At 50.9% G+C, this 22,520-nt stretch overlaps 10 protein-coding genes across 10 annotated transcripts; 7 read left to right on the plus strand and 3 right to left on the minus strand.

The window, feature by feature from the left end:
* Window positions 1–1,453: 1,453 nt before the first annotated feature.
* On the plus strand, window positions 1,454–2,174 carry HETIRDRAFT_478642 (uncharacterized protein; the record flags this gene model as incomplete). Its single annotated transcript, XM_009551187.1, has 2 exons — window positions 1,454–1,651; window positions 1,707–2,174. Exons 1-2 carry the CDS (start codon window positions 1,565–1,567, stop codon window positions 2,172–2,174), a joined length of 555 nt encoding a protein of 184 aa, XP_009549482.1. The 5' UTR covers window positions 1,454–1,564.
* Window positions 2,175–2,991: 817 nt separating this feature from the next.
* On the plus strand, window positions 2,992–4,022 carry HETIRDRAFT_478643 (uncharacterized protein). Its single transcript, XM_009551188.1, has 2 exons — window positions 2,992–3,418; window positions 3,471–4,022. Exons 1-2 carry the CDS (start codon window positions 3,148–3,150, stop codon window positions 3,551–3,553), a joined length of 354 nt encoding a protein of 117 aa, XP_009549483.1. The 5' UTR covers window positions 2,992–3,147; the 3' UTR covers window positions 3,554–4,022.
* Window positions 3,668–7,001, minus strand: HETIRDRAFT_387555 (uncharacterized protein; the record flags this gene model as incomplete). The annotated part of the gene is made up of 14 exons (XM_009551189.1): window positions 3,668–4,113; window positions 4,169–4,183; window positions 4,239–4,313; window positions 4,367–4,964; window positions 5,021–5,228; window positions 5,326–5,615; window positions 5,673–5,909; window positions 5,966–6,046; window positions 6,099–6,185; window positions 6,251–6,371; window positions 6,422–6,565; window positions 6,629–6,730; window positions 6,784–6,870; window positions 6,928–7,001. 14 exons carry the CDS (start codon window positions 6,999–7,001, stop codon window positions 3,740–3,742), a joined length of 2,493 nt encoding a protein of 830 aa, XP_009549484.1. The 3' UTR covers window positions 3,668–3,739.
* Window positions 7,002–7,190: 189 nt separating this feature from the next.
* HETIRDRAFT_478647 (uncharacterized protein) lies at window positions 7,191–8,671 on the plus strand (the record flags this gene model as incomplete). The annotated part of the gene is made up of 8 exons (XM_009551190.1): window positions 7,191–7,449; window positions 7,511–7,674; window positions 7,732–7,858; window positions 7,936–8,038; window positions 8,091–8,156; window positions 8,207–8,460; window positions 8,515–8,534; window positions 8,585–8,671. 8 exons carry the CDS (start codon window positions 7,191–7,193, stop codon window positions 8,669–8,671), a joined length of 1,080 nt encoding a protein of 359 aa, XP_009549485.1.
* A 249-nt stretch (window positions 8,672–8,920) lies between these two features.
* HETIRDRAFT_324020 (uncharacterized protein) lies at window positions 8,921–9,231 on the plus strand (the record flags this gene model as incomplete). The annotated part of the gene is made up of 2 exons (XM_009551191.1): window positions 8,921–9,136; window positions 9,190–9,231. 2 exons carry the CDS (start codon window positions 8,921–8,923, stop codon window positions 9,229–9,231), a joined length of 258 nt encoding a protein of 85 aa, XP_009549486.1.
* Window positions 9,232–10,418: 1,187 nt separating this feature from the next.
* Window positions 10,419–12,111, plus strand: HETIRDRAFT_36302 (aspartic peptidase). The gene is made up of 7 exons (XM_009550456.1): window positions 10,419–10,588; window positions 10,647–10,822; window positions 10,888–11,087; window positions 11,144–11,413; window positions 11,470–11,653; window positions 11,711–11,857; window positions 11,910–12,111. The coding sequence occupies exons 1-7, from the start codon at window positions 10,443–10,445 to the stop codon at window positions 11,999–12,001; spliced, it is 1,215 nt and encodes a 404-aa protein (XP_009548751.1). The 5' UTR covers window positions 10,419–10,442; the 3' UTR covers window positions 12,002–12,111.
* A 554-nt stretch (window positions 12,112–12,665) lies between these two features.
* HETIRDRAFT_441277 (uncharacterized protein) lies at window positions 12,666–13,461 on the minus strand (the record flags this gene model as incomplete). The annotated part of the gene is made up of 1 exon (XM_009551192.1): window positions 12,666–13,461. A coding segment is annotated over exon 1 (774 nt), but the record flags the coding sequence as incomplete, so codon positions are not given.
* Window positions 13,462–14,193: 732 nt separating this feature from the next.
* asp1 (eukaryotic aspartyl protease asp1) lies at window positions 14,194–15,781 on the minus strand (the record flags this gene model as incomplete). Its single annotated transcript, XM_009551193.1, has 7 exons — window positions 14,194–14,285; window positions 14,344–14,490; window positions 14,548–14,731; window positions 14,788–15,057; window positions 15,113–15,312; window positions 15,370–15,545; window positions 15,603–15,781. The coding sequence occupies 7 exons, from the start codon at window positions 15,779–15,781 to the stop codon at window positions 14,194–14,196; spliced, it is 1,248 nt and encodes a 415-aa protein (XP_009549488.1).
* A 2,163-nt stretch (window positions 15,782–17,944) lies between these two features.
* HETIRDRAFT_324180 (uncharacterized protein) lies at window positions 17,945–18,832 on the plus strand (the record flags this gene model as incomplete). The annotated part of the gene is made up of 4 exons (XM_009551194.1): window positions 17,945–18,086; window positions 18,153–18,251; window positions 18,381–18,624; window positions 18,694–18,832. The coding sequence occupies 4 exons, from the start codon at window positions 17,945–17,947 to the stop codon at window positions 18,830–18,832; spliced, it is 624 nt and encodes a 207-aa protein (XP_009549489.1).
* A 1,664-nt stretch (window positions 18,833–20,496) lies between these two features.
* Window positions 20,497–22,035, plus strand: HETIRDRAFT_441278 (uncharacterized protein). The gene has a single exon (XM_009551195.1). The coding sequence runs from the start codon at window positions 20,723–20,725 to the stop codon at window positions 21,665–21,667; it is 945 nt and encodes a 314-aa protein (XP_009549490.1). The 5' UTR covers window positions 20,497–20,722; the 3' UTR covers window positions 21,668–22,035.
* Window positions 22,036–22,520: the final 485 nt, after the last annotated feature.

Raw genomic sequence — 22,520 nt, forward strand, 5'->3', positions numbered from 1 at the left:
AGGCGAGAGTCGTTCCCAGAAGAGGGGAGATTGTGTGTCCGAAGTGTTTGTGTAGTATCGTCTGAATCAGACTCAGGAAGTGGACGAGCTCTAGAGGCAGGTCCTTTACTGTGCGTACCGTCAGCCAGGGACTTCTTAGAAGGGATTTTGAGAGAATCGTGAGGCGATGCGGAAGAATCGTCAGAAGCTGGAGGTGAAAAAGACACTGGGAAAGGCGCGACCTTATCCTTCCCTTTGGCCTTAGATAGCTCTCGTTCTCGACCAGTCCTCTGCAAAGGAGACAGTCTCGAAAGAGGAAACTCCTGTGGTTCGCGGGATGATTTTCTAGTACCGACGAGTGAAGAGCCTCGCGGCTGTGCATGAGAACGAAGTTTGGAATGATCAGGAGCCGTGTATGACATGCCATTGTTGTGGGTCGATAGGCGAGCAAGGGTAGCGTGTCTAGTCTTCGGCAGTGACGGAGGTGTGCTCGATCCCTGAGAGCTTGTTGGCAAAGTTTGGTCATTGTGATCACTCACGGCTTTCTTAGTCTTCTTGAAGCTCGGCAACTTCGGTTTGGGTTGATAATCAGGATGGTAGTCGAGAGCTTTACCACCCACGACAACTTTATCCGCCATTGGAGACTTCGCCCGCTTCGAAGGTGCCGCTCTCTTTCGGTTCGATGTAGAATCAGCATCTGAGTCTCGGCTCCTGCTTTCCTGTGATAGAAAGTCTATTTCGTCAAGAGACTCGTCAGCCAGAGCGTTCCTAGCATTGAATCCATGACTGTGCATATTCTTGTCGTATTTATCGCGCGATTGGGAGTCAAACTTGCTGGTGCCCAGGTATTCGAAAGCTCCTCCCTTGCGGGAAGTGGATTGACCAGGGCGTTGAGCCATGCGCATTGAATGGTCGTTAGAAAGATCAGAACCGCGTCGTCTAAGTTCAGCTTGAAGCCTTTCCATTAATTTCTAAGAGCGCAACGACTATAGGAGTAATGATGCAGATTGAGCACCGCCAGCGATATATAACCTGAACACTGACGCAAATTTTCGTCACAGCCTCCTGGGCGGCATACGGATATCACTAAGTGTTTCAGGGGGATTCAAGTCTAGTGTCGAGCAATGTAGATCGCGAAAGAGGGAGCTTGCGCGCTAAACAGCCATTGTGCCCATGTTTAGAATGTTAAGTCTGGTTTACCATGACAGACGTACCTGGTACTCAGGGCCACCTCTGAACAACCCTCACCCCTGGCGTCGAAAGCTGAGGATTCACGGGTGACAAAAGTTTCGTGTCTGGGACGGTTTCCGAATAGATTTTCAGTGGGTCGCACTGTGTACAAGAACGGAACCAGCGTAGGGAGGGCAAGTCACATCGGACGCGTTTAGCACGGCTGAACGCGTCTCGGAATAATTCCGAATGAGCATGTGACCGTCCGGCGTTAACGCGTCGAGCCAAGTTCCCACATGTCCCCACTGCACACAACGTTGAACGTTGACGTTGAGGCCTCAACATCACCCTCAACTCCACATCGAACTTTCGGTCGTCGACGGCCGATTTATGTGGATTGAGCACTCAACTGAAGATGTGCTCATTTCTCGGTTTGCCCATTGAACTCATGCTCCAGATCATCGCTTTGCTTGATGTCTCAGAAGTACTCTCCCTCCGCAAGGTCTCATATTCCATTGCATCATTCGTTTGTGCGCATTTGACTCACGCATCACCAGACATGCAGAGTACTGGCTGATTCAACAAGAATGAAAGCAGTGTGGCTGAACCAGCTTCGTCACCAGCAATTTGACCTCCTCCTTCCTTTCAATGCCAGGGACCTAGAGTCGTCGACGAAATTACCGACCCTGGATATCGAAAGAATGGCTGTCTCTACACACCTCTCTCAGAGGGATTGGCCTTTTCCTTGCTCAAAATCCCTCTCCTTTGTGGGCATCTCAGAAGGATACCACAATATTTTAGCCCTCATCCCCTTGGATCAACGGCTTTTATGCATTTACGGGGATGGTGCAATTGTACTATGGGAGCTTGTGCAGGCCGACTGGAACAATCTGGAAGAGACAATCATTCCTCAGCGAGCGCGCTGGGAACTCGGGAGTGAAGGGCCATGGACGACAGCTGTCGCTTTCCTGGACGTTTTCACCAATTCAATTTACGCAGCAGTCACAAGATACCAAGACGGGTGATTCTTTTCTATCGATGCTTCCCTACACTTGAATTCAATCGTCTAACATAATGACTTTGTCTTTCTGCAAAAGACCGCATTTGTGGGTGTCTGTATCTACGCGCTCTTCGAACACCTTTTTGATCTTTGCACTAGGACCGCTACTGTCGTCATGAGAATACATCCCAACGAGCTATCCTTCGCTACACCCTCATTATTTATGGATTTGCATGCATCTGGAGGCGCACAATTCGACAAAGTGGACACATTTTTCGGTATATATGGTCAATCCTTACACGCAATCGACCCCTCTCGAGAGCTGCTTGCATTCTCTCGTGGAAACTGCGTTGATATTGTGCATTGGTCCTCTAATTCCGGTATGACAATCAACGTATCCCTTGATGGATCAGAATACATGGTAGATGCTCTTGTCAAACGTTCAATAATGATGCCTCTGCTGACATCTGTTGTCGTCTGCTCCGCAGTATGACGGCATAATCGGGATGCAGTTCATGGGGTCATATCTCCTTTGCGTCCGGGCTCGCGCGATTGAGGTATACTCGCTTGAGGTACCCTTCTCGCCTCACCTTTCGTATTTTGTAATCTCGGCTCGTGTCCCGGTACCGTCGCCCACTAGTCCCCAGGCGAATTATTTTGCCCATCAAGTTCAACCTGTGGCCAGATACAAATTCCCACTCAGCTCACACGCTGCATACAAGGATGTCTCGTTCTCCTCTCTGAACTTTGGACGTTCCTCGTCGGCCCCCTTCGTGCCGATCGCAATTTCTTTCCTTGCCCACGATGCGCTGCGCGGCGTGTATCTCTACAATCTCACGCTCACCCCCTCTGCCGACTCATCATCTCAGCGAGCGGCTCCGCCACTCCTTGACGTGAAATTGGCCGGCATATACAACGTATCGCGCAATCCTCCTGGCTTTATCAATGCTCTGGCGCTTGGACCGCAGGGACGCCGAGGTGTATGGATCGAGAGGTCGATGGATGTGCCCACTTGGAGGATCCTCGTGTTTTCTGCTCCTGGGGAGACAGACCTTGCAAATTTGGGACACCACAGCGCGCGGGTTTCCGTTGCCAAGCCATTCGAAGACGGGGCAGGCCTCAATCACAGCGAAACCGACTCAATGGACGATCAGTCTGACGAGTCTTCAAGCGAGGACAATGAACATGAGGCGCGGAATGATTGCTCTCTGCTTGCCCCATTGATCGAGGCACATACGGTGTACGAATTAACCACCTATGATCTACGAGGTAAGTAATGTACCGCTTCTGCCGACTGGGCGTTCGTTCACAGCCGTTATAGAAGATCTACTCTCTCTCGGACTTGCTGAAGTCTCGGGTCGGATAGCACTTGGAACACGATTTGGACAAATACGAATGATCTGAACGTGAACCGTGTACTTTGCACCACTTTCACTAGAGGAGTTGAGATATATGTTCATTGTTGTTGTGGATTTAAGCTTCCATTCAACAGCCCCGGAACGAAGAATGACATTTATGTAATCGAGGCATTATAGACTGTGCATATTTATCGCGATCCCATGGTATCTTACAATCCCCCTAGAACCATGTCTAGCTTCGCCAGTATTGAGCCAAGTCGTGGAACCGATCCACGACTTTCGTAAAGTAGGATGTCTCATTCAGTAACGTCTCGAACTGCTTGATTGCCTCCTCTTCTGTCAAGTCGAGCAAAAACTTCTCCTGTATCTGCTCATGCACGTTGCGATGCTTGATGTCAGGTATGTTGGCATCCACCATGAGGGTTACCAAGTTCAAGATAAGGTTTGCACTCTTGCGTAGGATGGTGAACGCCGTGAAGCAAAAGTTCTTGAACCGCGCGTAGTGCAAGGATTGGGCGCCACCCATACCATCAATCATCTCCTTGCATACTTTGACAGCAGGAGGGAACGGCTTTGGATCACGGCCGAGGATGTATCCGAAATCGACTGCATGATGATGATATGATAGGGAACAAATAACGATCAAATGAGATCAGCTCACCATGGAAGAAATGACCTGAAAATCAGCCGTTAGAGCGAGACTGCACGAGTAAGGTTTGACCAAAGCTCACCATCAGGTGCTAATAGTAAGTTGTCGAGATGGCGGTCGCCTACACCGAGCAGATACGTAACAACACAGTAGCCAGCTGGATAAAAATCAAATTTCACGATAGGGTTCAGAGTCTTATGGTCTACGTACCACAACTGCGAATGAATGTGTCGATAACGCTTGGCTCTACACCGTATGTGCCAACGCTGCCCTCATCTGGGTGATTTGCCCGTAGATAGTTCAGCAAGGTCCCATTGTCGCTGACAATCGCGGCAAGCGTCTTGCTGGGAATGAACTGAACCATTCCTTGCAGTGGGCCAGTCGCTAGAACATGGTATGGCGTGAGCTTGAGATCAAGGTTTTCTTGACGAAGAAGTCGGTCCATCAACGTGAATAGCTGTATGACGAGCTGATCCTGACGCAGATCGTCCCCATCTTTGAAGATGACGGGAAATTCGGAGCCATCGCTGCACGAAAAATACAGCAGCAATGGGTACAGATTTGACTTGAACACGGATGACTTTTCGGAAATTATTCCAGTAACCTCAATCGTGGCGTTCAGGGGTAGGGGAAGTGGCTCCATGGAGGAGAGACCATTCTTGGAGTCGGAGAGGAACGAGCGCAGCTTTTCAATCTTCTTGGGACGCGGATCTTTGGACATACGGAGTTCCTTTGCACGTCTAGCCAAAGTTGCAATTAGCTGTCCCTGCCGGGCCATCAGATTGCGACGGTGTCCAAGTTTCTGGGCCTGGAAACCTAGCATTAGTAGATGCGAAGTAAGACAGGAGCTTGAGGGCTGCGTACCACTAGTAATTCTTGAAACTTGAATTCAACTTTGGCATACATCTTGGCCATTACACCTAAAGCCACTTCGACAGAAAGATACCAATGAAGACGATTCCCTAATACCGGATTTTCAACTGCTCGGGCGACGAGGAAATCAGCCAGACCGCTGTCATCATAAGATATGGCGCTGGCAGTTGACCGTGCCGATCTTTGCTCGCTTGCTGTACTCTCGAATTTCAGTGCTTGAACCAGTTGTAGTAAGTAAAGCATAAGTTCCTGCATATCAAGCTATTCAGTATCTTTGCTCTCTGACGAATCTCAACATACGCACATCATCATCAGCTCTGCTGAGCTGCTTTACCGCAAACGCTCTCACACGCGAGTCAACTGTGCTAGGTCCAAGCAGCTCTAGAGCATCGTCTGTATCTATTTCTGTCCACTGTGGGAGTAATTCTTCGACTGCTTGTTTGACTTCCGATGCATCACGCCATGTCACCGACTTGAGAAATTTAGTTAACCCTCGCTTATCCCTGGCAAGATAGAAGCGGAACTTCCAAATGAGATCCTTCTCTTCAGAGCTCAAGGGCTGACTAGGGGCGTAACTCAGAATTTCCTAGAGTGAATGTCGATGGATGAGAGTGCATCACAAAAACGACTGAATACTGCCCACCCCTAAGTCGTCACGAATCTTTGTATTCGGTTTGAGCTCCCGGTCGTAAGGGCTACTTCGATGACTACGGACCAGCCTACGATGCTTATCTTCAACAGGGTTATCTCGGGGCCCATCTGGATCAAGGACAACCCAGAGGTAAGGGTCAGATGCAAAGGAGGTTGAGATAGATGGTGTGATAGGTGGGTGGGCGCTCGTTTGGACAACCGCTGGGGATGACGTCGATGCCGTTGTGGCCTCCTGATAGAATTTATATTCAGAGATTGATTCGGAAACATATAGTAGGAACATACAGATTCACTGAAGATGACAGGAAAGTCAAAGCGCGGCATGTCGATATACAGAAACAAGGTATCTGACTTCTCGGTTTCTGCCTGTGTCCTGGTAAGGTCAAGTTGCTCAATAACATAGGCTGGTCGGACTCACAGCATGAATCTCAGTCATCTTCCGGAACGCCATCTTGTCAAGCCAGTCAGACTTAGGTAGATCCCCACGCTCGTACTTCTTCACAAGCTTTTAAAATGTCAGGATTACACGTCGTGATGTGCGACAGGAATACAGTCTCGAAGACGACAAACCTTTTCAAGCCGGCCCATCTCATCTCGGGCCCCGATCTTACTCGGAGTTGTCGATTCAATTGACCCATCAGCTTCTTTCCCAAGGCAGAGAAGTAGGCGGTGTTTCCCTCTTCGCAGTGTCCTATCCTAATTGTTGGAAAGGCATAGCGTGAACGAGCGAGGGCCGCTCACCATTTCTTGCCGAACAAGCGAAACGTCGACCCTCCGACAGGTTCGGACGCTCTAGGCCCTGAAGTGTCCCAAACTGTAAATGTAATTTGAGAGCTGAGGGGAAGATCGCAGTATCGGATTGGGAAGCTGATCCATTCATTCCACCTGAAAGCGCCTCGTCCAAATCACATGAACACGACCATTCAAGTTTAGCTGTTCGTGACATACGTGTAATTGTTTTTGAAGGCTTTATACGACGTTCGAAAAGGAATGGTCAATGGTTTGTTATCCGCGACCAATTGGCAAGTGACATAAAGGTCGGAAAGCGACCTTGTAGAAAGGTTCATAGCGGTGATCAATTAACGCTGAGTACAACAGCTTACGAAGACTGGACGCCGCGAAAGCGCAGCTCTGGATTCTCAATGACCTCCGTAAACGATTTCGGGTGTCGTATGCCCTCAAGCTGGGAGCTAATTCAAGTCGGTATGACTCTTTGAGTAGAAATCGAAAGTTTCATCCGCACCTACATTCGAAAAGTCACTGGGAGCTTGAGATCAGATAACCTTGCGAACGTGAAATCATCCTTATTTTCCTTGTTCATAGCCAAGAGCTGACAAGCGTAAAGGAACCTGGACGGTGCTCGTGGGAGGCGACGGCGACGACACTCTCCACAAATAGCAATCGTCACGCGAGCGTCACATTTGAGTCACGAGAAGTCACGAGCTCTGGAACTTGGCTCCGAACTGCTCTGAAGTATTCCTTAGCTCCATCTCTAATACTCTTTGCTGTCATGGATCCACTCGAAGGGATGGATGAATCGTCCACCGACGATGACGCTGCATCCCAAACTACTGAGGATGATCCTCAAGTTCCTGAACAACCACCTCCGTCCGTTCAACCCCAGCAACCAGCACCAGCACCAGCACCAGCACCAGCACCGGGTGCTCGTGAACGGCCTCGTTATGAACTCAAACATACTCTTATAGGGCATACACAGTCGATATCATCTGTAAAATTCAGCCCTGATGGCACTCTACTGGCTTCCTGTGGTGCGTTTACATTCCACCCGTACGAACTTGAGCCTGACCTCCGCTACCTGTGGTGCAAAAGCCGCTGATAATGCCGTCAAAATATGGTCGCCTTTCACTGGGCAGCTGATCCGAAATTTAAATGGACATACGAAAGGCTTGTCAGATGTAGCTTGGTCTTCAGACAGTGTATATCTTGCCTCAGCATCTGACGATACGACTATTCGGATATGGGATGTTGATTCCGTATGTTACCACACAACGATAATCAAAATACATTTTTAATCCGATCTGGCTGCGAAGGGTCTAACAACAAAAACGCTCAAAGGGCACACAAGCTTTGTATTCTGCGTGAACTACAATACCGAGTCGACGCAGCTGGTCTCCGGTGGATGCGACGGAGATGTCAGAATATGGAACTTAGCAAAAGGTGCGAGAACAAATAGCATGCATCCAAGACGAACACATCGCGCTGAGGTTACTATTCTTGTTGTCGCTCTACAATAGGAAAGTGTACCAAGACCCTCAACGCGCACCTAGACTATGTCACTGCAGTACATTTCAATCGGGATGCCTCTCTCATTGTGTCCTGTGCCCTCGATGGGCTAATGTTCGTGACGATCTCTTCCATCCCGATAAGTATCTTGATAGTTTTGGTCTAGTCGTATCTGGAATACCAGTTCTGGACAATGTCTCAAAACACTCGCTGAAGGTCACAATGCCATCTGGTGAGTATCCACGAGCTCTTGGCAAGCTCAGAGCTCAAGCGTCGGGACAGCCAACACGTTCAGTTCTCACCAAACTCGAAATATATCCTATCCACGGCGCACGACAGTGCCATCCGATTGTGGGATTACCACACTTCACGCTGCCTTAAAACGTACATGGGCCATCAGAACTCGAAGTATTGCATTGCTGCATGTTTCAGCGTTACCGGAGGGAAGTGGATCGTATCGGGAAGCGAGGACAACAAGGTCTATCTCTGGGATCTACAAAGCAGGGAAGTGGTGCAAGTGTTAGATGCACATAAAGGTGGGTTCATCTCTAAAACGAATAAAAGAAGGGAGTTGATGTTTCTTGATCCAGACATTGTTGTTGCGGTCGCAGTAAGTCTCCGTATATATCTCCCCTCGCAGGCCGCTCACAATGAGTATAGACCCACCCACAGCAAAATATGATTGCGTCAGGCTCCATAGAGAGCGACTTGTCGATTCGAATATGGGCCGATCGTGGCCCATCATAGTCATAGAAAATCGCCATCCTTCTTTATTTCGTCGTATTGTCTTCAGGTCTCCGTGCTAGTCGAAGTCGCGCCCCACTATACACTGTAATCATTATTTACTCGCATTGTACTCCCACTTGTCATCATACGTGATACTCAATTGCTTTACCGCAAGGCGCCATCTACATCTAGCAATGAAATCCAAGGTATTGGAGACCGTGAGAATTCACTTTCTGATTCAATATCCCATGCGACAAGCTGACGCTGTCGATGGCGGCGACAACTACGACATGCTTTCTTAGCGATTCTTTTGATGCTTGCTATACTCAACATTATCTCCGATATCTAGGTCAAAATATCATCTTTGGCAGTGCGCTCAAGTCTCAGACCATGCAAAAAGTAGCATACTCCGATATGCGGAGTCTCATAGCTAACTTATATACGATCACCTCAACCTGCGGTGCTCATACGCAGTTGCAGATAACGGTATCGTGCTGTTTTTTTGTTATGTCTACGTCGCCAATGCTGATCTACTTTAGATCCATGCAAGCCCTGATCCCATAAATTCTGTGCTAAGCTAGCGGCACGCAGTCGCTCAGCGGTAGGGGAAGACTCGAGACGAAGCATCATGTTTGGACTCGGTGTGGGTCTAGTTGTTCTGTGTATAAGGTGTGGGTCCTCCTCTCATTCAAAGACCGCTGATCTTCATCTCTCACGCGTGCAGAAAAGGGTCAGTCCAGTCTGAAAACTGTGAGCGCCTATGGACAAGGCCACACCCACTGGGATTCGTAACTAGGCTACCTACTTTATCTTCAGGTCACCCATCGTGCTACACGTATCTCGTGGCTCGTCGCTCAACATGTGTATAGCGCGCTATGGAAGGCGTCAGACTTATCCTATAGGATGTGCCATGCGCAGACTATGCACCATGCTCTCGAATCACGACATCTGCGTTGTTTCTGCTCTGACAGCTCTGCCTCGCTCCTTCTATGCAAGCACGACGAATATCGGTATCAATGTTGTGCACGCCATTGTATGTTATACTGTCCTCTTTCGGGGCCTTTAATTGCTCCCATGTGGACATTTGGCGCGATATTAGGCATGCTGCACGGAGATTCCATTTTCGATTATCGTTCTGTATCTTCCTCTTCGCTCCCGATATACTTGTGCCACGGGGACCGATATTGGTATCATCAATGCAACTTAATCGAACGGCACAGCCACCGATATGACGCGGCCACCTACAGATCGAGGTTAATGAACACTGGAGCACAGTGGAGCATTCACTGTAAGTCCCATCTACTAATGCCTCTGCCATCTGGTTACAAGCGGTTTTCCGTTGGTCGCGCATCTCACAACCTGTTCCACGGTGGGCTCCAGTTGAAAAGTCTACATTCACATGAAAGTAGGATGTCTTCTAAGACTTCACTCACAACCAACTAAAAATAGAACACCCGCATGCTGGCAGATCGCGTCTACCGCTTTGCATCGCGCGAGTTTGGTATTCTTATCTGTGTTTTCAACCTACGGGTCTGCGCAGCAGAGCACATGGATGATCTGTCGGAGAGCGACCTTCTCTTCCAGGACCTCACGCGACCTTTCAGCTTCAAGACCCAATCTGTACACTATGAACTCCGGACAGCCAGAGGCCTCGAGGCTTGACAACATAAAAGAGCATGCCTTCGGCCAGGGATCTCTACTGGTCTGCCTTCCCTCCTCTAAGCCTCAGCACTAGTCCTTTCAGCGATCTTCGTTGAGAATGTTCTTCCTAACCACCTTCGTCTTGGTCGCAATGCCATTCCTTGTGGCCGCGACTCCTCTCGTCGCCTCACCCAGCACTGGCGTCGCCATTCCTATCGCAAAGCGCTCGACCTTCCACGCTGCCGATGGCTCTATCAACGCTACCGCCTTGAGCGGCCGCGTTCGCCACTCGGTTGCGTGAGTGTCGTTCTCAGACCTTTACTACTCTCACGCTGATATAATGTTCAATGCGCAGTAAGATTCAGAAAGGGTTCGAGACGTACGAGAAGAACACTGGATCGCCTCACCCGTTGGCCGCTGGCCTGTCCGAGAAGGCCAAGCGTGCTACAGGCAGTGACGCTCTGACAGATGACGATGCTGAGCTCTGGTACGGAAGTATTTCCGTCGGAACCCCCGCAGTTACCTTCACTGGTGAATGAACCATTGTTTTTCACTTCTTTCGTTACCCGTCGCATCTCACATTTCATACTTTTTAGTCGACTTCGACACCGGCAGCAGTGACCTATTCCTCCCCGGTCCCTCTTGCACCACCAATTGCGATGGTCACACCAAGTATACCCCAAGTTCCAGCTCGACTGCTGTCGACCTCAAGAAGACCTTCTCTCTTGAGTATGGTGATGGCTCCACTGTTAGCGGCGAGCAGTATACCGACACCGTCTCCATCGCTGGATTGACTGCACGTACTTGATCTCAACAAAGCGTCGCAGCCAACTAACTTTAAGACATTTGTAGGCCACTAAGCAGACGCTCGGTGCAGCAAAGAAGTATTCTACTGGATTCGCCAGCGATGAGTTCCCCGCCGACGGTTTGCTGGGCATGGCCTTCAAGTCGCTATCCGACTATAACGCCAACCCGCTATTCCAGTCCCTCGCGGCCCAGGGCAAGACCACCTCCTCTGTCTTCAGCTTCAAACTCGCCTCGAGCGGCTCTGAGCTGTACCTCGGTGGCAAGAATAGCAACCTCTACACCGGCAGCATCACATACACCCCTGTCACCGATGCCGTAAGACGACTTCGACCTCTAACAAGATGCGATTCACTGACATGGTTCATACATAGTCCTACTGGCAGGTCGACATGGATGGATTGGCGGTTGACGGCACTTCCGTCCTTTCGACGACTGCCGCCATCATCGACACGGGCACCACCCAGATTGTCGGTGACCCTGACAGCGTCGCCACTGTCTACGACCAGATCAGTGGTGCGGTGTCCGCCCCGCAATACGGCGACGGCATCTACACAAGTGCGTTGGGAATACAGTCTTCATTCGGGCGCCACTGCTCACTATTATGTGTCTCAGTCCCTTGCAGCTTCAACACTCCCATCACGCTCACTTTTAACGGGAAGGATTTCGCCGTCGACCCAAGCACCTTCAACCTCGGGCCCGTATCGAGCGGCTCCTCTACATGTGTCGGCGGACTGGCTTCTGACTCCTCGCTCACTGACGGTAAGTACACTTGTGTTTTCAGGTGAGAATGAGGACTGAGTGTCATTTGTAGAATTCTGGATCGTCGGCGACGTCTTCTTGCAAAATGTTTACACTGTGTTCGACGTTGCCAACACTCAGGTCGGCTTTGCTGCGCTTGCGTAAAAGGGGTTGCAGGTATCCAGAGAGTTATTGGGATTGATAACGACAATTGTATCACCTGTTGTCGATTTTGTTGTGTGTATTTATCAGTGGATGGATTTGCTTTCAAAGACTTTCATATTGGACCGAGCGATCTGTGAAGATGGTTTCATCCGCACGACATATATAAGGTTAGGAATATCGGTGGCATTTCCTCACGTAAGTACTCTGGTATCAGATGAACTTGTAAGAGGACCATAGATAGAGTCAATGAGGCTCACAGGTCGATTGATTCACCCCTTTCCAGACAAGAAACAGCCCATCGGTCGCATCGTGGAGGGTCGCGAGCACTGGTCAGTGGGCACGTCGTACGACAATGCCTTACGAACTGTAAGTGATATCGAAGAAAGTTGTGCGTGGCACTCTACGTGAAGGATAGCATTCATTGTAGTGTGCACAAAAACGTCGATCAGGATTCAACTGATCAGGAAAAATCTGATAAATGAAAGTAAATAGCTGGAAATCGAGGAGGTGCTCTCTCTCTCATCGTACCTTTGGCGGGTTTGGAAACGAATACACTCCATGCTTGTTGATACTTGTGTGCGAGGCACAGTCTTCGAATATTATTATCACTGCCGAAATTTCATCAGACAGTGTGCCTCAACTGGCACGAAACTGGACATACCACACCTCCCTCCTTGTATTCTCACTCGAGACAACGTGCCCGTGACAAAGTTTGACGGTGGTATATAAAGCCATCAAGGATGCCGGGATCAAAAGGATCGGAAATTCAAATACAGGGAGTAGGAGCATATTCTGGATGGCCGCACTGGATGCTTCGAAAAGCGAAACGTGCGTGCCTCGGAACGTCGACATCAACGCGATATTCTCTGAATCAGGGTTCTCTGTCCCATCGAATAGCTCGGCCAGTGTGACGAAGATAGACCGTGCAAACCAGTAGCACTGGTGCTGAAGGGGTGCATAATGCGGACATTCTTCATGAACAATCTGGAGTAGGACGGAGAGCTGATGGATGGTGGGAGTGACCTTTGGAAAGATGAGTGTGGTGAGAAGGACAGACATGCCGCGACGCTCGACAATACAATCAATTGAGCCATCGTGTGATATTTCCACCCGATCGAAGGCGGGCGTCGTGGACTTCGAATTCGAGTGACCATTAGCCGCCAATGAACCATCAAGCGAAGGTGACAAAGTCAGAGAAGAGAATTGCTCATCCTCAGAAGCATTTCTGTCCATGGCCATGACACCAGTATATCCCGACTGGTCATGAATATAGACGAGGAGGTACTCGTGCTCCATGTCTGTCTTGCATTTCCAATGCTCGACACGGTCAAGATAGCATCGCGAGCCTTCTGATGTCGATTGGATGCTTGTTGTCCAAACATTGAAGGGGGCGGAGTAATATTCGTCAGGAAACAAGTGATGGCCGTTGGAACTGACCATGTAAGAGCCTCTGCAACTCAACGATCAGCGCTGTAAGAGTGGTCAAGGATATGTGGCCAAACAGGCGATTGCCACATATAGGTACCGGGTGATCTTCGCTTGTTCAATTCTCACAGCTCCCACCGCTCACTCACCTCTGAAAAACTCCCCAACAATATCCGAAACTATGTGAACAATCAGCGCCGGAGAGCTAAGATCTCTTATTATTTCAGCGCTCTCTGCCATAATATCACCCCGTTAAATCCAATCTCGAATCGTAGGACAAAACTCGCCAGTGCATCCCTATTCAGCGAACGAATGGAATGTTAATCGCTTCAAAATCCTTCTCGCTAACTAAATGGCGGTGGTCAGTTGTGGCAGGGAATGCACTCGCGCGAGGCGAAATCCTATCATTGATGCATGAAGCCTGTCGCTAAGGTATGTGTCACCTTTCAACGATATAATAGCAAATAATCGATTTACAGTCCCTCAAAGCGCGAGAATTACCCTCTATGATTTTTCATGGAATTCTCTCAAGCCGGTCCTGGTTTACCCCGCCCTGGACCTGGGATACTATGTAGCTATGTCATCATTGCAGAGAAGGACAGAAAATAAATTCATGTGTGAGCGGTTGGAAGTGGTTCACAGGCTGCTCAGCTAAATATGGAGATTTTGAAAGCAAGTCCAGATCCATTGATATATAATATACCCACAACAAACTCGACAACAGGTACAATCGTCGCTGGCAGTACAGATGACTTGCGCAACCCAGTCTACGCAAGAGCAGCAAAGCCGACCTGAGTATTGGCAACATCGAATATGGTGTACACATTCTGCAAGAAGACATCGCCGACAATCCAGAATTCTGTAACAAGAAGATTTAGTAGCTGTCGTCACATCAGAACGGAAATAGATATACTGACTGTTGGTAATCTTAGAGTCAGAGGCGAGTCCGCCGACACATGTAGAGGAGCCGCTCGACACGGGCCCGAGATTGAAGGTGCTCGGGTCGACAGTGAAGTCTTGTCCGCTGAAGGTGAGCGTGATGGGAGTGTTGAAGCTGCAAGGGACTGAGACACATAATAGTGAGCAGTGGCGCCCGAATGAAGACTGTATTCCCAACGCACTTGTGTAGATGCCGTCGCCGTATTGCGGGGCGGACACCGCACCACTGATCTGGTCGTAGACAGTGGCGACGTTGTCAGGGTCACCGACAATCTGGGTGGTGCCCGTGTCGATGATAACGGCAGTCGTCGAAAGGACGGAGGTGCCGTCAACCGCCAATCCGTCCATGTCGACCTGCCAGTAGGACTATGTATGAACCATGTCAGTGAATCGCATCTTGTTAGAGGTCGAAGTCGTCTTACGGCATCGGTGACAGGGGTGTATGTGATGCTGCCGGTGTAGAGGTTGCTATTCTTGCCACCGAGGTACAGCTCAGAGCCGCTCGAGGCGAGCTTGAAGCTGAAGACGGAAGAAGATGTTTTGCCCTGGGCCGCGAGGGACTGGAATAGCGGGTTGGCTTTGTAGTCGGACAGTGACTTGAAGGCCATGCCCAGCAAACCATCAGCAGGGAAGTTGTCGCTGGAGAATCCAGTCGAGTACGTTTTTGCTGCACCGAGCGTCTGCTTGGTGGCCTGCATTCGTTTACATTTTAATTTCTGTGGCCACGGGTGGGTGCGAGTTACTTACAGTCAACCCAGCGATGGAGACGGTGTCGGTGTACTGCTCGCCACTGACAGTGGAGCCATCACCGTACCCCAAAGAGAAAGTCTTCTTGAGGTCGACAGAAGTCGAGCTGGAGCTCGGGGTGTACTTGGTGTGACCGGCGCAGTTGGTGGTGCAAGAGGGACCGGGAAGGAACAGGTCACTGCTGCCGGTGTCAAAGTCGACTAAATGGTTCGAAATGTGAGATGCGGCGAGGAACGAGAACGATATAATAAACTAACCAGTGTATGTCTTGGCGGGAGTGCCGACGGAGATGGTTCCGTACCAGAGCTCAGCATCGTCATCAGTCAGAGCGTCCTTGCCCGTGGCACGCTTGGCCTTCTTGGACAGACCAGCGGCCAACGGGTGAGGCGATCCAGTGTTCTTCTCGTACGTCGTGAAACCTTTCTGGATCTTACTGAACGTTGGATCCAATATTAGTGCCAGCCCAACGAAAGTCTGTAATGATACTCACGCGACCGAATGGCGAACGCGGCCGCTCAAGGCGGTAGCGTTGATAGAGCCATCGGCAGCGTGGAAGGTCGAGCGCTTTGCGATAGGAATGGCGACGCCAGTGCTGGGTGAGGCGACGAGAGGAGTCGCGGCCACAAGGAATGGCATGGCAGCCAGGACGAAGGCGGTGGGGAAGAACATTTCGACGGAGATCGCTGAAAGGACTAGTGCCGAAGCTCGGAGGAGGGACTGCAGACCGGTGTAGAATCCTGAACGAAGACAGGCCCTTTTATGTCGTCGAGCCTCAAGGCCTCAAGGCCCATACACACTGCACAGAGTGGGTCTTCAAACTGGACGTGAAGCCCCGGAACAGATGATCGGTCCCCGACAGAATTTCCATGTGCTCCGATGTGCAAAAGTGTGCGGACCCGTTGGTCAAAAATACGGATAAGAACACCAAGTCCGCGTGGTATTGCCAATCTCCAAATTGGCAAGCATGCCTGGGTTACATTTTTAGTCGGTGGCCAGCAGAAGAGCTATTCGTAGAAATATCGGGTACTCGCTGTGAAGGACTTCACGAACAAATAACCAGATGGTAGGCAGTAGTAGATGGGATTCATAAATTCCAGTAGTTCTGCTTTGAATTCGATACGGTCGTCAAAAAAAGGTTTCAATCAGTCGAGTTGCACAGCGACTTCATCGTGATAGACATCACAAATACACGTTCTCCGTACAGCATGCTTACTGACTGCTTACTGTCGCTCAAATGGTCGTATGGAAGGAAGCGTGAGGATATAATTATCTCCGAAAGAGGATGTAATCACCTCGAGTGGAACGGTCATGCCGGTACTATGCCGGTACTAACGTTCGACGCGCCTGTGCTTGTGCGTTCCAAGGGGGCGAGAAGAGGGCGGAAGTAACAGGAAGTAACAGATCAGGACGACGTATGAAATTTGAAAGCATAGAAGAGATTGCGTCAACTCCCGCATGACGCCTTCAGCAGCAAAAGTGCAATGCTTTTCGACGCGCATCATGCATGTGCGTGCTGCAGCGATATCCGCACAGGGCAACGTGTATCACGCAGGGTAGCTCGGTGATGCACTCCGAGCTTCCTCCTGCACTCCTTTGCTACCGTGTGCTCGTGATCGCAAAGGTCTATTTATGGCATCCTCGTGGCCTTTGGAGAGCCGCATTAGCTCGCTTCAGCCACCAGAACACGCGTACTATCTGTCAAATTCAAGTCTATGACCCTGGCGGTGACTAGAAGCATGTGGAGGAAGGCGGGGGATAAGGATACAATGGGCTACAATGGGTCTCAGTTCCTCGTTAGACACAGGAGTTATTTTTAGAACAGGGTAGTATGCTGCAGGGACCACAAGACATGCGTGATCTTCTAGCCATGCACCGTAGGACGAAGAGGGGGGGGGTGCGACACCAACGGAATATTTGTTCGTAGCTCGCTGAAGATACGGGCGAGATGAGTGCACTGGTGAAAGTTAATATCGAGCTTCGTAATATTACACCCCACTGAACGCGTCAAATGGGAACAGTGTGAGAACATGTACTGTAGAGGCTAATAGAGGAAGTTTCTTGAATGCCAAGACAAGGGGTCTTTCGAAATTCGCCGAAGGAATGCTTGCAAGGTCTTGGAATGTTCTTGGAGATGAGCTTGGACTCTGCTGGAAAGCTTGGCTCTTCATGCGCTGAGTCTTCGTAGGAGTTCGCTGGTCAAGACCAAAATTAACGGAAGCGGATAGTGAACGACGGCGACTCGGAGATCTCTGAAGTAGATATGCGAGATGCCGCACCACCTGGTATGGACACCGACTACGACTGCGAAGAGTAGGCCTGTTGCCCGTGTACTTGGTTCTGTCCGGCAACTCGTGTTGATCCATGCCAGCTCAAGAGAGTGCTCAAGACCTGCGATGGACACAGTGGCTCCTGAGTGTGGTCGCGACTTACGACTGAGACGAAGTAAAGAGAGAACTCGAAACACAGAGCAACCTGTGTTTATTGAAAATTTTGTGGTTCTATTTCCAATGGATGGGAGGTGACAAGGACGTTAGAGAAGTAGCACACCAAACGATGACCGCAGACGCATAGTAGAATATGTTGTGGCCATGGTGTGTATGTTGTTCATGACGACGCGGGACGAAGAATGTCAGCTCGACAATGTTGTGGTGGCTCCATATTGGGAACGCTTTCCCACGGACCGCGCCGCTCTCTAATACCAGGCTGCATCGAACCCATTGTATTGCAACTAACTACATGCTTGTGAGCTAGCATCGTCTTCGAATACTCCAGGAGTCTCTGAGCTGGCTTACTTGAAACACCCGAGCGCTTAGGACCTAATTGTTCTCAACTATGAGTTTCGGTGATGCTGCCTTGCCCACAAGGTCGCCCATACCCGAATGGCCATCGCTCTATAACCCTGTCATCGAGGTTTATAATCTTGAACATCACGGACCGGTGCAGTCGAACGGACGTTATCTATACAATGCAAACGGTATACCCTCAGCACTCTGTCTATGTTTACTCGACGCAGCTTGGCTGATTGCTACCGCCCGCGCAGACATCTTCCGCTTCACATTCTACTGGGCTCTGATCTTCCACGCGCCGCTCTTTCTGTTTTGCGGGTTCTACGCGTTTGTCAACATCGCCTTCCCGCCGCGTCGCTTCAAACCTCCGCGCGTGCGACCACGAACACCAGCACGTCCTCCGCGCGCGCACACGCTTTTCCCACCACCTCCGTCGACTCCGCATATCCCCATCCCACTAACTCCCCTCTCTTCCTCTTCAGCGACATCTCCCTCTGCCCTCCTCCATCATGTCTCCCAGACACCGATAACACCAATAACGCCGTCCTTCCTGGATCAGCCGCCCCGCCTGCACCAGCAGAACGACCGCCGCTCGCCGCTTGTCCATGCCCTTCTCGTTCTGTTCACGTTCATGGTTGCCGCCGTCGGCGCGGCTCTCGCAGAGAGCGTCATCGTAGGGTACATATTGGCGGGCCTGTACCACTCGGCGGATTTCAGCATGAGCACGTGCGTCAACGATTTCGTTGTTGTTTCGTGTTGGGCACAAGCCTGATCGTTGTTGTGTCACTCGTGCAGGTGGGTCCCTTTTGTTTGGGGCCTTATTATTGCCCTCGTGGGCGCGCTAGGGTGCGTATGGTGTCAGCTTGCGCGTCGTGAACGGACTGTTGACTTCGCGTTCCATAGAATTTTCCCAGGTGTCATTCATCGTATCTAAGACTAGCGAGGGGTCATCAGCTTCATCTACTTAGGACAGTCATAATTTTGACTCCTGTGATACCCGCCATCACGACACAATCCAATTGTACTTGTACATTTTGCAATCTTCTCTGCCCGCTTGCATTGATCGTCGCAGCTATGTATGGCCATTCCGGGAGATTCTCGCGGCATCCCAGCGGACACCTGTTTGCATGGCCTCTTACCTGGCCGAAGATTTTTTAACGAAGAAGTGCAATATGCGCCTTATCACAGTGCTTCTTTCATGCCGGATTCAACACCTGCAGTTGATTACCCGATCTTTGTGGACCATCTACGCCCCATTCACGGTGGGCTAGCTTCGGTCCCCTATCTTACCTTCGTTCGCGGACATTTAATTCACGAAAGATTTCAAAGACCAATGTACAGGAACCCAGCGCGTGCGTGTTTTCGCCTCAAGGCGTCTCTTCGCCGGCGCCCGCCCACGAGACTCATTGATTGTGTCGACTTGGAATACAGGGCGCCAAGGCGGACGGGTTTAGATCTGATATCTTTTCAGCCTGTTTTGTAATGTGCATGCGGACGCTCACTGTCACAGCAGCCGTGGAAACCCGTTTCTCTACAGTCAGCTCGGCATTGCGCTCTTCGCGGACGATCTCACGCTCTTCTTGTTGTTTAGAGCGACCGGCAACACGACACTTCATAGTGTCCTAGCGTTGACCTCGTCGCCAATCTCAGTCATGCATGCGCTTCGTTGTGTCTCGACGGCTGCGTACGACAGGGCATGCAGCATGAGGGCGCTGGAGCCCTTCGAGGCATCTCGCTGATCGCTGTCCTAGCAAAGTTTCGATCCAACGTTGTCAAGCGCCATCGTTTGCAGGGCGAGATGGCAGGAATCGGTCTGCTAGACTCGGCGAGGAATTGAGAATTCATAAGATGTTGTGACATATGAAGGTTCTGGCGACACCCTTCCCGCATTCAATCTGCTATAGAGTGGGATTTGACGTTACAGTTCTAGACTACAAGTATCAGTCTCGAGACTCATGCCAGGCGGCAGGCCGCAGCATTAGCGCCTGTAGGCGCCTGTTCACTGCCTGTTCGTTTCGGACTCGGTAGGGCGAGGCATCGGCCGAAGACGGCACCGTTCCGTAACTCCCCGACCAGCCCCTGAACTCCTGCTCCACATTCGCTGTCGACACAGCTGCACTATTTTCGCACTCTCCCTTCAATTGCTCTGCCTTCAAACGACGACGACGACGACGTTAAAAGACGATGAAGGGTTGTCTCAAACATGCACCGTCGCCTTCACATACCCCATCGGGACCGTCCTGTTCGCATGCTCAGGCGGCTCACCACAAGTGTGTCACGTTTTGCGCCAGGACCTGCGACCAAGTTTTCGTCGCAGATGAATGGGACCGCTCGCCCGTAGACGTATCGTCCCGGCTGTCTTACCAGTGAGTGTTTATAAATGTCCTCCATACTTGTGCCGCCCGCGTCCATTTTCCCCCGTGCGCCGCCCGGTTTCTTTTCTTTCCCCTTTCTCGAACGCGTCCCGTGCCGCTGGCGTCATGAATAGGCGCCGCCCCACGAGATGCAGCTCGCCCATAAATTCAAACCTCTGTGCGAGCTCTGACATCTTGCCACGAACATTGCCTCCGACAGGGACATACTTGAGCTAAAGGAGATACAACTTTCGCTCCCGCGCGCGGCGCAGCTCCCAGATCCCGAAAAGCCTACAAACCGGCCCGCAACTCCTCAGTACCTCAGCAGAGTCCCGCTTGGTCTCCTTCCTCTCTTACCCCACTCACCCTCGTCCTCGGATCCGCAGCCTCCGAGTCTGCCTTCGTCATCATCTCCTCGACTTCCCATAAATCCGCCTCCGCCATCGCCCCCTCCGCTCGCGCAAATAGCAATGGCCACCGCACATGCCCCCTCTCCTCCGAAAACTCCCCCCGCTTCCTCGACAGAATCATCGCTCGCGCCATCCCGTACATCTTCGCCGTCTCCTCGATTCCCGATCGCCCGTAAATTCCACTTCCTGCCACTTCTAGACACACCTACCGACACACCTACGGAATCCCCCTCTTGCTCTGTCCCGCCCTCGCCTCTGCTTCCATCTCACTCTTCTTCGACTTCTCCTTCCTATTCAATACCGTATCCATCGTCAGTGCTCCTGTCTTCCCCAATGCCAACCCCACCTTCCTCAAACGCCCCCTCTTCGTCGTCGTCGCCCTCATTCTCGCCTGCAATGGAATCCGACTACGACGAATCCACCCCTTCCTCGTTCTCATACTTCACCCTCCCCTTCAAAGAAGACGCCAATAGCACAACAGCCCCGCCTCCGCACCTCACGCTCAAGGCCCTTCCGTCGCCCGTCCTCCCTCCGCCTTCGCCCTTCTCGCTCTACCCACCGAGTCCCCCTGTTGAAGACACCCTGGTGAAGTTCAGCCTTCGCCGGCACGCGGCAGGACTCTCGCGCGACCGTGACGCCTTCGGTCGCGGCGCGGAGGCCACCCGTCAGCAGCAGAGCCTCATGTTCCGCCGGAACATCTCGCGGCTCTCGCTCGGGCCCACGTCGCCGCTCTGCGCTGCGGCAGACACGAGCGAGAGCGAGGCGGAGTCAAGCGTCGTGCACACGGACGACGCGCTTTCGTGCGACGAGGGGCGGGATTTTGACGACGACGATGACGTCAACATCAATATCAATGTGGACATGGACGTGGACGTAGATGTGGACGTGGACGACGTGGGGTCGATGTTTCGGGAGGCGAGGATCGCGTGGCGCGGAAGCGAGGCCGGGTTCAGTAGGGTTGGTGGCGCCCGAACGTCGAGGGCTCCGAGTTCGATGTCCAAATGACCGCGGAGGACCCTCTTTCTCTTGTCGCTCCTGCTTCTGATTGTGGAAGGATGCGCGATTGCCATGTTCGGTTGTATTAGATGCCGTGCGAGCGGCGAGGTGATATGTTGTGTCTCTTTTTTGTTGTACCTGGTCGTTTCCTTCGTCTCAGATACCCTTGCATATATTTTGTCCTCTCTCTCCTCACTTCCTCTCGTCTTATGCGTATTCATTCCCATATAGCACCTCGCATCTTAATGACATCGTGACATTGACATCTTTGGCTAGTTTGCGTGGTGTTTAGTACAATACGTAGATTGACATCGGACCGGTCAGTAAATACACACACACCACTATTGTTTCCATATTTACCATTTTTCCACTCTGCCATTGCTTGTCGCACGAGGTGCATTCAGAGTAAGGTCTAGTTCGGTTTACTAGACAGAAAGGGGTATGACGTCAAGGATTCGGTCATCTGCTTCGTTGAGAGAACGCAAAGCAGTCGAACACGAAGTCCGAGAGGTTTGCAAGCACCTCGATGGAGCCAGAAGCTGATTCAAGGATATCGTTTGGTCGTCATTCGCAACGTCCATCGAGACATGAAATTCTGGATACACGTCTATACAATGAATCAGAACCTTTCTGATGCACCTGATGCTCCAACGGATCAGCTTCTTCTGGTGATAATTCGTGATGCTCACACGAACACATCCAATGTCCCTGCCTCGACTCAAATCTTCTAGCTTTCCTCTGCCCATGGGATTTTCAAGATTGCGGACGCTTGCATTGGCGGAAAGAATATCCAGTCAAGCAAAACTAAAAGGATGACAAACTGAAGCTCGAGCTACTGTAGAACGACAACACAAAAGTCCAT

This window comes from Heterobasidion irregulare, assembly GCF_000320585.1.
Source record: "Heterobasidion irregulare TC 32-1 unplaced genomic scaffold scaffold_08, whole genome shotgun sequence".
Taxonomy (NCBI): domain Eukaryota; kingdom Fungi; phylum Basidiomycota; class Agaricomycetes; order Russulales; family Bondarzewiaceae; genus Heterobasidion; species Heterobasidion irregulare.